At 38.5% G+C, this 15,892-nt stretch overlaps 1 protein-coding gene across 1 annotated transcript; it reads left to right on the forward strand.

Annotated features, from left to right (window-relative positions):
• Nucleotides 1-629: 629 nt before the first annotated feature.
• Nucleotides 630-15,677, forward strand: LOC130949655 (uncharacterized). The gene is made up of 9 exons (XM_057878314.1): nucleotides 630-788; nucleotides 872-924; nucleotides 13,195-13,285; nucleotides 13,471-13,843; nucleotides 13,957-14,192; nucleotides 14,456-14,671; nucleotides 14,793-14,885; nucleotides 14,975-15,076; nucleotides 15,171-15,677. The coding sequence occupies exons 1-9, from the start codon at nucleotides 630-632 to the stop codon at nucleotides 15,573-15,575; spliced, it is 1,728 nt and encodes a 575-aa protein (XP_057734297.1). The 3' UTR covers nucleotides 15,576-15,677.
• The last annotated feature ends 215 nt before the right edge of the window (nucleotides 15,678-15,892 follow it).

The raw sequence follows: 15,892 nt of genomic DNA on the forward strand, positions 1-15,892 counted from the left end.
ACTAGAAACTAGGGTAAAAGAGTTACGTTGGTGTTTTAGAAATACATGCGTATACTTACTCAAGGAACGGAACAACGGCATCGCAGTTGACTAGCACATGACAATGAGCTTGATGTTTTTCCATTGGAGTGAGTTCGAAATGCGAAACTGCCCCTAATGCCTTGCCAATAGCTGGGAACATACTCTCCTCTGAATTGTGAGGAACGTCAATAGGCTCATCGTCAACTCGCCCTGGTCTGTTAATTCTAGTCTCAATATTATCCAAATACCTAGAACAGAAAGTCAGGATTTCCTCAGATAAATAGCCTTCTGCAATTGAGCCTTCCGGTTGTGCTCTATTACGAACATATTGCTTCAGACGTCCTAAATACCTTTTATATAAATACAATAAAATACTCAGTATATACATAATTAATTGATTTGAATGTACTAAAGGGGTTTATCAGTAAGCTAACCTTTCTATTGGATACATCCACCTATAATGTACGGGTCCACCAAGAGTAACCTCATCAACGAGATGCACGGTGAGGTGAACCATGACGGTGAAGAAGGATGGAGGAAAAATCATTTCCATCTGACACAAGGTTTGCACAATATGATTCTGAAGCTCAGCAAGCTGCATAGGGTTTATGGCGTTCCCACAAAGTTCTCGGAAAAATGACGACAAATTTGCAATCACATTGGACACCGGACTTGGAAGTGAAAACTTCACCAAAATTGGGTTGCGCACTCCTCAGTGTACACTTAAAGGCACCCTCACGAAACCACAAGATCTGAGTGTAACCAAGGTCTGTTTCTTTCTTCTCACTTGTTAAATCATATTTAGATTCAGTTCACCATCTATGACTAATTTCTCCTATGACTTTACTAGAAGGAAGCTTTTGTATTTCGGTATGGTTTTTGGTGGCAGGGTTATAGGAACATGTAGTGTTTCTACTGTGCTTGTGTTTTGATGAGATCTTAGTCCTCATTGTTTGACATCCCCTGCCATTGTGCAGCGCCTTGTTTCATTGTGGGGGAAGAGGTTCGGAGAAGAAGTGGACCAAGATCTTAATATTTACTTGCAAGTGACGTAGACAGGTTAATCGTTAATGTCTTCCTAATTATTTATGTCTTTTCTTTTTCGTCTAATATTATCTCTCATCCCTTTTTACAATAAGTCATGAATCATGATTACTATTAGATATAAACATCTAAAGCAAGGACAAAACTTCAGATTTAATTCTTGTGTGTTTTCCTATTCTTCTCTTTTTGTGTTGTTGGGTACTCTTTGCATGCAAGTTAAGATCATTAACACAGGGGATCTTATCGGTAAGCAATTCTAAATGACAGTGATTAGATACTAGCTTAAAAAATGGAAAGAAATATTAGGTGGTCAATGAATGAATGATCTATACTTAGTGCCTCACTTTTGTAACTTGAATTTAATGTTTGCTAAAACAAATTTTGGAATAAAAAAAATCTACAAAGGGGTAGGCAGGGCCTAAACTTGAAGGAAAAGATCACGAATAGGCTAGAATGAAGGAGAATGTGATAATTAGAATATATTAGTTTTAGTAGAAAATTCAAAACACTCACAATATTAGAAAATTAGTAGAATATATTAGTTTTAGTCAGTAATGTGGTATTAATATTTAAAAATATAAATTAAAAAGATATTATTAAATTATTCAATTAAAAAATAACACTTATGTGAAAAAATTGGTTAACGGGTATCGAATTTGTTAGTTTAGATTACTTGAGTTTAGATTACTGGTGCACGAATTTGTGATTCGCACAACTAACCAGCAAGTGCACTGGGTCGTCCAAGTAATACCTTACGTGAGTAAGGGTCGATCCCACGGAGATTATTGGCTTGAAGCAATCAATGTTTATTTTATTAATCTTAGTCAGAAAGCCAATAGGATTAAAAGTGAAATTACCAGATTTGATTATAAAAATAAAAGAGAATAACAGTGTTACTTGTTGTGCAGTAATGAGAAACATGTTGGAGTTTTGGAGATGCTTTGTCCTTTGAATTTCTACTTTTCCTTGAAATCCTCTTCCCACACGCAAGATTCCTTCCATGGCAAGCTCTATGTAAGGTGTCACCGTTCTCAGTGGCTACTTCCCATCCTCTCAGTGAAAACGTTCCTATGCTCTGTCACAGCACGGCTAATCATCTGTCGGTTCTCAATCAGGTTGGAATAGAATCCATTGATTCTTTTGCGTCTGTCACTAACGCCCAGCCCTCAGGAGTTTGAAGCACGTCACAGTCATTCAATCCCAGAATCCTACTCGGAATACCACAGACAAGGTTTAGACTTTCCGGATTCTCATGAATGCCGCCATCAATCCGGCTTATACCACGAAGATTCTGATTAAGGAATCTAAGAGATATTCATTCAATCTGATGTAGAACGGAGGTGGTTGTCAGGCACACGTTAATGGATTGAGGAAGGTGATGAGTGTCACGGATCATCACCTTCTTCACAATTAAGCGCGAATAAACATCTTAGATAAGAACAAGCGTGTTTGAATGGAAAACAAAGGAATTGTATTAAATCATCGAGACGCTGCAGAGCTCCTCACCCCCAACAATGGAGTTTAGAGACTCATGCCGTCAAAAAGTATGTAATTCAGATCTGAAAATATCATGAGGTACAGAATAATTCTCTAAAAGTTGTTTAAATAGTAAACTAGTAACCTAGGTTTACAGAATATGAGTAAACTAAGATAATTGGTGCAGAAATCCACTTCTGGGGCCCACTTGGTGTGTGCTGGGGCTGAGACTAAAGCTATCCACGAGTAGAGGCTTTTCTTGGAGTTAAACTCCAAGTTATGACGTGTTTTGGGCGTTCAACTCCGGATCATGACGTGTTTCTGGCGTTTAACTCCAGACAGCAGCATGTACTTGGCGTTCAACGCCAAGTTACGTCGTCTATCTTCGCGCAAAGTATGGACTATTATATATTGCTGGAAAGCCCTGGATGTCTAATTTCCAACGCCGTTGAGAGCGCGCCAATTGGACTCCTGTAGCTCCAGAAAATCCATTTCGAGTGCAGGGAGGTCAGGATCCAACAGCATCAACAGTCCTTTTTCAGCCTAAGTCAGATTTTTGCTCAGCTTCCTCAATTTCAGCCAGAAAATACCTGAAATCACAGAAAAATACACACACTCATAGTAAAGTCCAGAAATATGATTTTTGCCTAAAAACTAAGAAAATTTAACTAAAAACTAATTAAAACATACTAAAATCTACATGAAATTATCCCCAAAAAGCGTATAAAATATCCGCTCATCACAACACCAAACTTAAACTGTTGCTTGTCCTCAAGCAACTAGATAAATAAAATAGGATGAAAAGAAATTAAGAAACAATAATATCTCAGAGTTTCAAGTGAAGCTCAGATTCTAATTAGATGAGTGGGGCTAGTAGCTTTTTGCTTCTGAACAGTTTTGGCATCTCACTTTATCCTTTGAAATTCAGAATGGTTGGCATCCATAGGAACTCAGAATTCAGATAGTATTATTGATTCTCCTAGTTTAGTATGTTGATTCTTGAACACAGCTACTTTATGAGTCTTGGCCGTGGCCCTAAGCACTTTGTTTTCCAGTATTTCCACCGGATACATAAATGCCACAGACACATAATTGGGTGAACCTTTTCAGATTGTGACTCAGCTTTGCTAGAGTCCCCAATTAGAGGTGTCCAGAGTTCTTAAGCACACTCTTTTGCTTTGGATCACGACTTTAACCACTCAGTCTCAAGCTCTTCACTTGGACCTGCATGCCACAAGCACATGGTTAGGGACAGCTTGATTTAGCCGCTTAGGCCTGGATTTATTTCCTTGGGCCCTCCTATCCATTAATGCTCAAAGCCTTGGATCCTTTTCACCCTTGCCTTTTGGTTTTAAGGGCTGTTTGGCTTTTATTCCTTTTGATCCAAATATTATTTTTTTTTCGCAAGAAATTTTTTTTTCACTGCTTTTTCTTGCTTCAAGAATCAATTTCATGATTTTTCAGATCATCAATAACATTTCTCTTGTTCATCATTCTTTCAGGAGCCAACAATTTTAACATTCATAAAATTCAATATCAAAAATATGCACTGTTTAAGCATTCATTCAGAAGACAAAAAGTATTGCCACCACATATAAATAATTAGAATTTTCCTTATTAAGAACTCGAAAAAATTAAATTGCCTCTTTATTCTACAAATCTACTATTTTATTCATGTTTGATGATGATGAGAAAAATAAGTTATAACTTAATTGGAAATAAAGCCAAAATAGATATGCTAATTACTACTACTCCTATATAACTTCTAAGGTAAAATCCTATAATAATACTATCACAGAGTTAAAGCTAGAATTAGAACTTAACAACCTGTATTTTGGGAAGTGGATGTTCCTCTAGTCTGTGGGGTGCCTTCAAGAATTAATTTCTGACGCTTCAGCTCCCTTAAGTTCACATCCTTGCTCTTCCTGTTCTCTTAGGTGCCATGATCTTAATGAGTTTTAACTCAGTGATCATGGCAAATCACACCAAACTTAGAGGTTTGCTTGTCCTCAAGCAAAAGAAAGGAAAGGAGAGGAGTAGAAGGAGAGGCAGTTTCGAAAAAAGATAAGATGAGTTTGAAAAAGATATGAGAAGAAATTAAAAATATTTGAAAAAGAATTGGATTGGAAAAAGATTTGTGTTTATGAATTAAGATACATTTGATATTTTTGAAAAAGGTATTTTAGAAATTAGGGTTCTTAGAAAACTAATTTGATTTTGAAGAATGACATTTTGAAACATGTTTATGCAAGAAATCATGAATTGAAACATAAAAATTTAGAAAAATTGTAAAGAAAAACGAATTTTACCTCCTCCCCACCATCCTGGCGTTAAATGCCCAAACGATGCATGTTTTGGGCGTTTAACGCCCAAATGCTGCTTCTCCTGGGCGTTCAACGCCCAGCTGATGCTTCTTTCTGGCGTTGAACGCCAGGAAGTCCTTTGTCACTGGGCGTTTTTCTGAACGCCCAGGATGCTAACACTCTGGCGTTAAACGCCCAGAAGGTGCTTCTTTCTGGCGTTTAACGCCCAGAAGATGCTCCTTTCTGGCGTTTAACGCCCAGATGGCTACCCTTACTGGCGTTGAACGCCCAGTGGGTGCTTCTTTTGGGCGTTCAACGCCCAAAATCTTTCTTACTGGCTTTTTCACGCCAGTGAGCTTCCAAATTTCCCTGTAACTCTGTAAATTCAATCAATTGCAATTTTTACCCTTTGAAGATACTTGGACACATACCTGTAAAAAAAGAAAATTTATTTAATTAGTAAATAAACTTTGTAAATGGCTGGGTTACCTCCCAGCAAGCGCTTCTTTATTGTCTTTAGCTGGACTACCACTGAGTTCTAATCAAGTCTCAGTTTCGAGCATTCTTGCTCGAAGTTACTTTCAAGATAATGTTTAATTCTCTGTCCATTAACAATGAACTTTTGTTGGATTCATTATCCTGAAGCTCTACGTATCCATATGGTGATACGCTTGTAATCACATATGGACCTCTCCACCGGGATTTTAATTTCCCGGGGAATATTTTGAGCCTGGAATTAAATAGCAGAACTTTCTGCCCTGGCTCAAAGACTCTGGATGACAATTTCTTATCATGCCATCTTTTTGCTTTCTCTTTGTAAATTTTTGCATTCTCGAAAGCATTGAGTCTAAATTCCTCTAGCTCATTTAACTGAAGCAATCGTTTTTCTCCAGCTAATTTGGCATCAAGGTTTAGGAATCTGGTTGCCCAATAGGCCTTGTGTTCCAGTTCCACTGGCAAGTGACATGCCTTTCCATACACAAGTTGGTATGGAGAGGTCCCTATAGGGGTCTTGAATGCTGTTCTGTATGCCCACAGAGCATCATCCAAGCTCCTTGCCCAATCCCTTCTACGGTTAATTACAGTCCGTTCCAGGATTCTTTTGAGTTCTCTATTTGAGACTTCTGCTTGCCCATTAGTCTGTGGGTGATATGGAGTAGCTACCCTATGGCTAACTCCATAACGAACCAAAGCAGAGTAAAGCTGTTTATTGCAGAAATGAGTGCCCCCATCACTGATTAATACTCTAGGGGTACCAAATCTGCTGAAGATGTGTTTCTGGAGGAATTTTAACACTGTCTTAGTGTCATTAGTGGGTGTTGCAATAGCCTCCACCCATTTGGATACATAATCCACTGCCACCAAAATATAAGTGTTTGAGTATGATGGTGGGAAAGGTCCCATGAAGTCAATGCCCCATACATCAAACAACTCAATCTCCAAGATCCCTTGTTGAGGCATGGCATAACTGTGAGGTAGATTGCCAAATCTTTGGCAACTGTCACAATTAAGTACAAACACTCGGGAATCTTTATAGAGAGTAGGCCAGTAGAAGCCACTTTGGAGGACTCTTGTGGCTGTTCGCTCACTTCCAAAATGTCCTCCATACTGTGATCCATGGCAATGCCAAAGGATCTTCTGCGCTTCTTCTTTAGGCACACATCTACGGATTACTCCGTCTGCACATCTCTTAAAGAGATACGGCTCATCCCAAAGATAATACTTTGCATCTGTGATCAGCTTCTTTGATTGCTGTCTACTGTACTCTTTGGGTATGAATCTCACTGCCTTGTAGTTTGCAATGTCTGCAAACCATGGCACTTCCTGGATGGCAAAGAGTTGCTCATCCGGAAAGGTTTCAGAGATCTCAGTGAGAGGGAGGGACGCCCCTTCTACTGGTTCTATTCGGGACAGGTGATCTGCTACTTGATTCTCTGTCCCTTTTCTGTCTCTTATTTCTATATCAAACTCTTGCAGAAGCAGCACCCATCTTATAAGTCTGGGTTTTGAATCCTGCTTTGTGAGTAGATATTTAAGAGCAGCATGATCTGTATACACAATCACTTTTGATCCTACTAAATAGGATCTGAATTTGTCAATGGCGTAAACCACTGCAAGTAGCTCTTTTTCTGTGGTTGTGTAATTCTTCTGTGCGTCATTTAAAACACGGCTGGCATAGTAAATGACGTGCAGAAGCTTGTCATGCCTTTGTCCCAACACTGCACCAATGGCATGGTCACTGGCATCACACATTAATTCAAATGGTAATGTCCAGTCTGGTGTAGAGATGATTGGTGCTGTAACCAATTTAGCTTTCAGAGTCTCAAATGCTTGCAGACACTCTTTATCAAAGATAAATGGCGTGTCAGCAGCTAGCAAGTTGCTCAGAGGTTTGGCAATTTTTGAAAAATCCTTTATAAACCTCCTGTAGAATCCTGCATGCCCCAGAAAGCTTCTGATTGCCTTAACATTGGTGGGTGGTGGTAATTTTTTAATTACCTCTACCTTAGCTTGATCCACCTCTATCCCCTTGTTCAAGATTTTGTGCCCAAGGACAATTCCTTCAGTCACCATAAAGTGACACTTCTCCCAGTTTAAAACCAGGTTAGTCTCTTGGCATCTCTTTAGAACAAGTGCTAAATGGTTAAGGCAGGAGCTGAATGAGTCTCCAAACACTGAAAAGTCATCCATGAAGACTTCCAGAAATTTTTCCACCATATCAGAGAAAATTGAGAGCATGCACCTCTGAAAGGTTGCAGGTGCATTGCATAGGCCAAATGGCATCCTTCTGTATGCAAATACTCCAGATGGGCATGTGAACGCCGTTTTCTCCTGATCCTGGGGGTCTACTGCAATTTGATTATAACCTGAATATCCATCCAGGAAGCAGTAGTATTCATGACCTGCTAGTCTTTCTAGCATCTGGTCTATGAATGGTAAAGGAAAATGATCCTTTCTGGTGGCTGTATTGAGCCTTCTGTAATCAATACACATACGCCACCCAGTAACTGTTCTTGTAGGAACCAGTTCATTTTTTTCATTATGAACCACTGTCATGCCACCTTTCTTAGGGACGACTTGGACAGGGCTCACCCAGGGGCTGTCAGAAATAGGATAAATAATCCCAGCCTCTAGTAATTTAGTAACCTCTTTCTGCACTACTTCCTTCATGGCTGGGTTCAGCCGCCTTTGTGGTTGAACCACTGGCTTGGCGTCACCCTCCAGTAAGATTTTGTGCATGCATCTAGCTGGGCTAATGCCCTTGAGATCACTGATGGACCACCCAAGAGCTGTCTTGTGTGTCCTTAGCACTTGAATTAGTGCTTCCTCTTCCTGTGGCTCTAAGATAGAGCTTATGATTACAGGAAAGGTATCACCTTCTCCCAAAAATGCATATTTTAGGGAAGGTGGTAATGGTTTGAGCTCGGGTTTAGGAGGTTTCTCCTCTTCCTGAGGAATTTTCAGAGGTTCTACTATTTTCTCTGACTCCTCCAGATCAGGCTGAACGTCTTTAAAGATGTCCTCTAGCTCTGATTCGAGACTCTCAGCCATATTGACCTCTCTTACCAGAGAGTCAATAATATCAACACTCATGCAGTCATTTGGGGTGTCTGGATGTTGCATGGCTTTGACAACATTCAACTTGAACTCCTCCTCATTGACTCTCAAGGTTACTTCCCCTTTTTGGACGTCAATGAGGGTTCGGCCAGTTGCTAGGAAAGGTCTTCCTAGAATGAGAGTTGCACTCTTGTGCTCCTCCATTTCCAGCACCACAAAGTCAGTAGGAAAGGCGAATGGCCCAACCTTGACAATCATGTCTTCAATCACTCCTGATGGGTATTTAATTGAGCCATCAGCAAGTTGAAGACATATCCTGGTTGGTTTGATTTCTTCAGCTAAACCAAGCTTTCTGATAGTAGATGCAGGTATTAGGTTGATACTTGCCCCAAGATCACATAAAGCTTGCTTGGTGCAAGTGCCCTCTAATGTGCATGGTATCATAAAGCTCCCAGGATCTTTAAGCTTCTCAGGTAAGCTTTTCAGAATGACTGCACTGCATTCTTCAGTGAGGTAAACTTTTTCAGTTTTCCTCCAATCCTTCTTATGACTTAAGATCTCTTTCATGAACTTAGCATAAGAGGGTATTTGCTCAAGTGCTTCTGCAAACGGAATCTTTATTTCAAGAGTCCTGAGATAGTCTGCAAAGCGGGCAAATTGCTTATCCTGTTCCGCAACCTTAGTTGCTGCAGGTTTATTACCTACAGAAGTGGGTTGGGAAGCCTTTTTAGAAGGGTTGTTATCAGCACTTGTATGTGACTGATTCCCCACTGGTATTTGAATGCCAGTGGTGGGAGCTGGAGTGGCGTTAGACGCCACTTCCTTGTTTGTTACTGGCATTTGAACGCCAGAACCATGCTCCCTTTGGGCGTTCAACGCCGGATTCATGCTTGTTCCTGGCGTTGAACGCCAGGAATGAGCATGGTCTGGGCGTTCAGCGCCAGCTTTATTCTTCTCTGGGCTCTGATTGTCCTTAGAGGGATTTTTAGTATCCACCTGTTCATTTCTTGGTTTCCTGCTGCTTTGAAGTGAGGTATTTAATGTTTTCCCACTTCTTAATTGAACTGCTTGGCATTCTTCTGTTATTTGTTTTGACAGTTACTTTTCTGTCTGCTTTAATTGTACTTCCATATTCCTGTTAGCCATTCTTGTTTCCTGTAATATTTCCTTGAATTCGGCTAGCTGCTGAGTTAGAAAGTCTAATTGCTGATTGAATTCATTAGCCTGATCCACCAGACTGAGTTCAGCAGTTACTGTTTTAGCTTCTTCTTTCATGGAAGATTCACTGCTTAGGTACAGATGTTGATTTCTGGCAACTGTGTCAATAAGCTCTTGAGCCTCTTCAATTATTTTTCTCATATGTATAGATCCACCAGCTGAGTGGTCCAGAGAAATCTGAGCTTTTTCTGTAAGCCCATAGTAGAAGATGTCTAATTGCACCCATTCTGAAAACATTTCAGAGGGGCATTTTCTTAGCATCTCTCTGTATCTCTCCCAGGCATCATAAAGAGATTCATTATCCCCTTGTTTGAAGCCTTGGATGCTTAGTCTTAGCTGTGTCATCCGTTTTGGAGGGAAATAGTGATTCAGGAATTTTTCTGACAGCTGCTTCCATGTTTTTATGCTGTTCTTAGGCTGGTTATTTAACCACCTCTTAGCTTGATCTTTTACAGCAAATGGAAACAGTAATAATCTGTAGACATCTTGATCCACTTCCTTATCATGTACTGTGTCAGCAATTTGCAAAAATTGTGCCAGAAATTCTGTAGGTTCTTCATGTGGAAGACCAGAATACTGACAGTTTTGCTGCACCATGATAATGAGCTGAGGATTCAACTCAAAGCTACTAACTCCAATGGAGGGTATACAGATACTACTCCCATATGAAGCAGTAGTGGGGTTAGCATATGACCCCAGAGTCCTCTTGGACTGTTCATTCCTACTTGCTTCCATGATGGAATACAAGGGATAATTTATATGTTGATTTTTTTTATTTTATTTATTTATTTTTTGAATTAATTTTTATAAAATAAAATAAAAAAAACGAAATAACTAAAAGAAATTGAAAATATTTTGAAATTGAAATTTGAATTTTTATATAAAATTTTCGAAAAGAGAAGTTCAAAATTAGTTAGAAAATATAAATTTTTTTTTTAATTTTGAATTTTGTGATGAAAGAGAAAAACACACAAAAGACACAAGACTTAAAATTTTTAGATCTAATGCTCCTTATTTTCGAAAATTTTGGAGGGAAAACACCAAGGAACACCAAACTTAAAAATTTTAAGATCAAGACACAGGAAAAACTCAAGAACACCTTGAAGATTCACAAGAACACCAAGAACAAAAGGAAGAACACCAAACTTAAAATTTTTAGAAAACTTTAATGAAATTTTCGAAAATTATGAAAGATTAACAAGAAAATACCAAACTTAAAGTTTGGCACAAGATTAAATCAAGAAAAATTATTTTTGAAAAAGGTTCCAAAGCGTATACCCAATTATCAAGAATATAAACCAATACTCTAGCCAATTGGGAATAAATATAACACTTGTTCTAGATATTCCAATTAATGCTTTAAAAAGAACACAAGTGAAACAAGAAAAGACACAAAGCAAGAAAAACTCAAGATCAAACAAGAAAAATAAACAAGAACAACTTGAAGATCAATGAAGAACAAAGAACACAAGTCGAAAATTTTAAAGAAAAATATGAGATATGCAATTGACACCAAACTTAGAACAAGACACTAAACTTCACGAAAATTAGAAATTAATTAAAAGAAAAATAATAAATTTTGAAAAGAAATTTTTGAAAAGAAACTATCCTATCAAGATTTAATGACTCTATAACAATAAAAAATAAAAATAAAATATTCCTAATCTAAGAAATAAAATAAGCCTTCAATTGTCCAAACTCAATAATCCCCGGCAACGGCGCCAAAAACTTGGTGCACGAATTTGTGATTCGCACAACTAACCAGCAAGTGCACTGGGTCGTCCAAGTAATACCTTACATGAGTAAGGGTCGATCCCACGGAGATTATTGGCTTGAAGCAATCAATGTTTATTTTATTAATCTTAGTCAGGAAGCCAATAGGATTAAAAGTGAAATTACCAGATTTGATTATAAAAATAAAAGAGAATAACAGTGTTACTTGTTGTGCAGTAATGAGAAACATGTTGGAGTTTTGGAGATGCTTTGTCCTTTGAATTTCTACTTTTCCTTGAAATCCTCTTCCCACACGCAAGATTCCTTCCATGGCAAGCTCTATGTAAGGTGTCACCGTTCTCAGTGGCTACTTCCCATCCTCTCAGTGAAAACGTTCCTATGCTCTGTCACAGCACGGCTAATCATCTGTCGGTTCTCAATCAGGTTGGAATAGAATCCATTGATTCTTTTGCGTCTGTCACTAACGCCCAGCCCTCAGGAGTTTGAAGCACGTCACAGTCATTCAATCCCGGAATCCTACTCGGAATACCACAGACAAGGTTTAGACTTTCCGGATTCTCATGAATGCCGCCATCAATCCGGCTTATACCACGAAGATTCTGATTAAGGAATCTAAGAGATATTCATTCAATCTGATGTAGAACGGAGGTGGTTGTCAGGCACACGTTCATGGATTGAGGAAGGTGATGAGTGTCACGGATCATCATCTTCTTCACAATTAAGCGCGAATAAACATCTTAGATAAGAACAAGCGTGTTTGAATGGAAAACAAAGGAATTGTATTAAATCATCGAGACGCTGCAGAGCTCCTCACCCCAACAATGGAGTTTAGAGACTCATGCCGTCAAAAAGTATGTAATTCAGATCTGAAAATGTCATGAGGTACAGAATAATTCTCTAAAAGTTGTTTAAATAGTAAACTAGTAACCTAGGTTTACAGAATATGAGTAAACTAAGATAATTGGTGCAGAAATCCACTTCTGGGGCCCACTTGGTGTGTGCTGGGGCTGAGACTAAAGCTATCCACGAGTAGAGGCTTTTCTTGGAGTTAAACTCCAAGTTATGACGTGTTTTGGGCGTTCAACTCCGGATCATGACGTGTTTCTGGCGTTTAACTCCAGACAGCAGCATGTACTTGGCGTTCAACGCCAAGTTACGTCGTCTATCTTCGCGCAAAGTATGAACTATTATATATTGCTGGAAAGTCCTGGATGTCTACTTTCCAACGCCGTTGAGAGCGTGCCAATTGGACTCCTGTAGCTCCAGAAAATCCATTTCGAGTGCAGGGAGGTCAGGATCCAACAGCATCAACAGTCCTTTTTCAGCCTAAGTCAGATTTTTGCTCAGCTTCCTCAATTTCAGCCAGAAAATACCTGAAATCACAGAAAAATACACACACTCATAGTAAAGTCCAGAAATATGATTTTTGCCTAAAAACTAAGAAAATTTAACTAAAAACTAATTAAAACATACTAAAATCTACATGAAATTATCCCCAAAAAGCGTATAAAATATCCGCTCATCAATTACTTGAGTCTGTTCTCTCACATTATAACTAAGGTCTGATGACTGTTGATATAGTAAATAATTTACAATTATTTGTATTACTATTTCTCCATTATTCTTTTCTTAATACTATGCTTCTTACATTCTTTCATAATTTATTATTTAAGGTTGTTTCTTCATTTTGGTCTTCTGCCTTGTTTGGCTCCATATATAGAACAAAAGTAGGAAATATTGTATACAATAAATATTAATACCATCTATATATGTGGAATTGTAGGTAAGAACACTATCTAATATTAATATAATTTGTCTACTAATATTGTTTTATATACAGGTTTTTAAGGATGCCTAGGAAACCAAGGTTCAATATTATACGGGAACCCCCGAAAGATGCCGGAACTAATGACGGTACTGAGGAGACAACGGTTAGTGTTTGTGGTTAAGTTTTCTTGACGTAACCTTTAGTGAAAATTAAATATGTCCTTCAGTTGACTCATCGAACTGCATTAATTTTCCTCCCGGCAAAATTACTAGTTTAAGAAATAAAGTAATTCTCAATATTAATTCGTTCTCTAACGTATAATTCTAAATACGTTCACATTGCGTTAAGGTTGGGACCACGACTAGAGGAGCTCAGACATCACGGGAGGAAACACGTGATAGGGTTCCTCCGATATCATCCTCAGCTAATAGAGCTCCGGCAACTCGTATGAATGAACCGTTTCGTGCACCGCGCATCGACCATAGGAATGCACAATCGAGTACTGCTGATGACCCTCAAACTCCAACAGACAACACAGAGACTTGGCATCGCGCGGAAGTGGCTGATCATGAATTAGCGGATGAGGATTACGACCTAGAGGCGGATGAAGTTCCGTCGTTTGATGACCACATTGACGACTTGTTTGCTGCCCAAGAAGTCGAAGGTCAGCATAACAACAAGAAAGCCAAAGATACAGATTTCTGGGAAGTTACTGTTATCGGTAAACATTTTTTTCCTCTCATTTTAGTAAACAGTGATCTGTATAGTCCTTTACTTCTATTTTTCTTTTGTGCAATCATTAGAGATTAATTTTGTTTCCCATACACTTCTTAGAAGACGGTGTTAAAAAAGTTTCTAAGCTGAGTGTGAAGGAGGCTATAGCCCTCCCTTCCAATACGAATATAGTACTCCCATTTAACAGTCAGCTGCAACCGATTGGTCAGGCGGCAGGATTACTAAGTGGTTTCATAGGGAATTTGGGTGCGGATTATTCCCTGTTCCCCATACAATTAGAAAGTTGGAAGCTGGTGAGCAAAGCAAAGAGAGATCATGCGTACAACATGCTTAAGGTAAAACTTTAAGCTTCTACAGTTTAAGCAATTTTAGTTTTCGGTTTTTTCTTTTTAGGTTGTTAGTAAAATTTTGATATTGTGTTTGTCACATCATCATTTAAGCACTTCTCATTTATACGTAATTGCGACTGCTTGTACTGGATTTGAGGGTCATACTTCAATAATTTAAATTAGCCTGTAATTGTTGTGGCATGTCTTAAATATATCAATCTTATACTTGTCTGTTGGTCCTCGTTAATGATGATGTAAATGGGTTGCAGCGGGTCTTTTACTATGAGGACGATGCTGGGGGAAAAATAAAGCGTGATATTTTGAAGAGGATAGGAAAGAACTGGAAGGATTCAAGACACCACTTGTTTCATAGGTGTTACAAACAAATAAGGACTTATGAGGAAAATCTTCGGCATCACCCGCAAGGAATAGACAAAAATGATTGGAAAAAGTTCGTTGACTATCGCCTGAATGAAGACACCCAGGTAAGCCTTGGTATATTTTAATATTTCCACATAAAAAAACATGTGTATACATAGTAATTCCCTTACATTTGATATTCATCATATCTTTTTCATTTGAATTTATTTTGTTACTTGTTCATAGAAAAAGTGTAAACAGAACACTTTAAATCGGAGCAAGCAAGTTTACACACATACTGGGGGCTCCAAAACCTTGGCACGAAAAAAAGACGAAGTGGTAATAAATCATCATTTGCATTAAGATTTCGATTAAGCTTCTTGAAAAATATTGTTGTTTATTAAATTGTGTCAATATCAATGATATAGGAGAGAGAGCAAGGGAGGCCCGTTGGTAGAGGAGAGTTGTTTATCATGACTCATAAGAAAAGAGATGGCTCGTATATCCACCCCGATGCGCGTGTTGTTAGTGTAAGTCATGTTTGAAAATTTGAAGCAATATATAGCTTACTGTATATATCATGCTACTGTTAACTTCTTCCTTTCCAATGCTGTATATTTTTAGGAAGCAATTTCAAATGTTGAGAGGCAGGATGGATCCTCTAAGCAGCTTTCACAGAATGACTCGTTAGCACAAGTTCTCGGAAAGGAGCACACAGGACGAGTTCGTGCTCTAGGTGCTGGACCATGTCCCACCCAAATCTTTGGTAACGCTGCTGGAATACCATTGGGTTCTGCAGAGTCCAATGCAGAGGATAAGAGGACTATTGCAGAATTGACGGCTAAGCTAGAAGAAGAGCGGGCGAAGAGACAATCAATACATAAGGTCTTGGGATATGTAGTCCAACAGTTAGGAGGCAATTTGCCAGTTGAGATTGCTGAAGAGCTGGCTTTTGTGGGTGATACACCGGACTCGTCATGCGTAGGGCCATCTTCATCTGGAAACCACGACCCGCAACAAAAACTTTGAATTTCAACTAATGGTCTTGGATACCTTTTACATTTAAGTTGGTTTAGTATGTTAGGCTTATTTTATCAAACTTGAGCATTCTTACTTTATTTTGGATGATATTATGACAACTTCGTTATATATGTTATTTTTGCATAACTTTAATTTGGTTTGTTATGTTAATTGAGCTGTTTTACTTGGTTTAAATTAGTTAAAAAGTAAAAAATTAAGGTTTAATAAACACTTTGTCAGTATGTGATAAAATAATAGAAAATTTAAAATTTTAATGGAAAATTTGAGTTTGGCGGCGGTTTTGAAACCGCCGCAACACTATAATT

Source organism: Arachis stenosperma, chromosome 9 (genome assembly GCF_014773155.1).
Source record: "Arachis stenosperma cultivar V10309 chromosome 9, arast.V10309.gnm1.PFL2, whole genome shotgun sequence".
In the NCBI taxonomy this organism is placed as follows: Eukaryota; Viridiplantae; Streptophyta; class Magnoliopsida; order Fabales; family Fabaceae; genus Arachis; species Arachis stenosperma.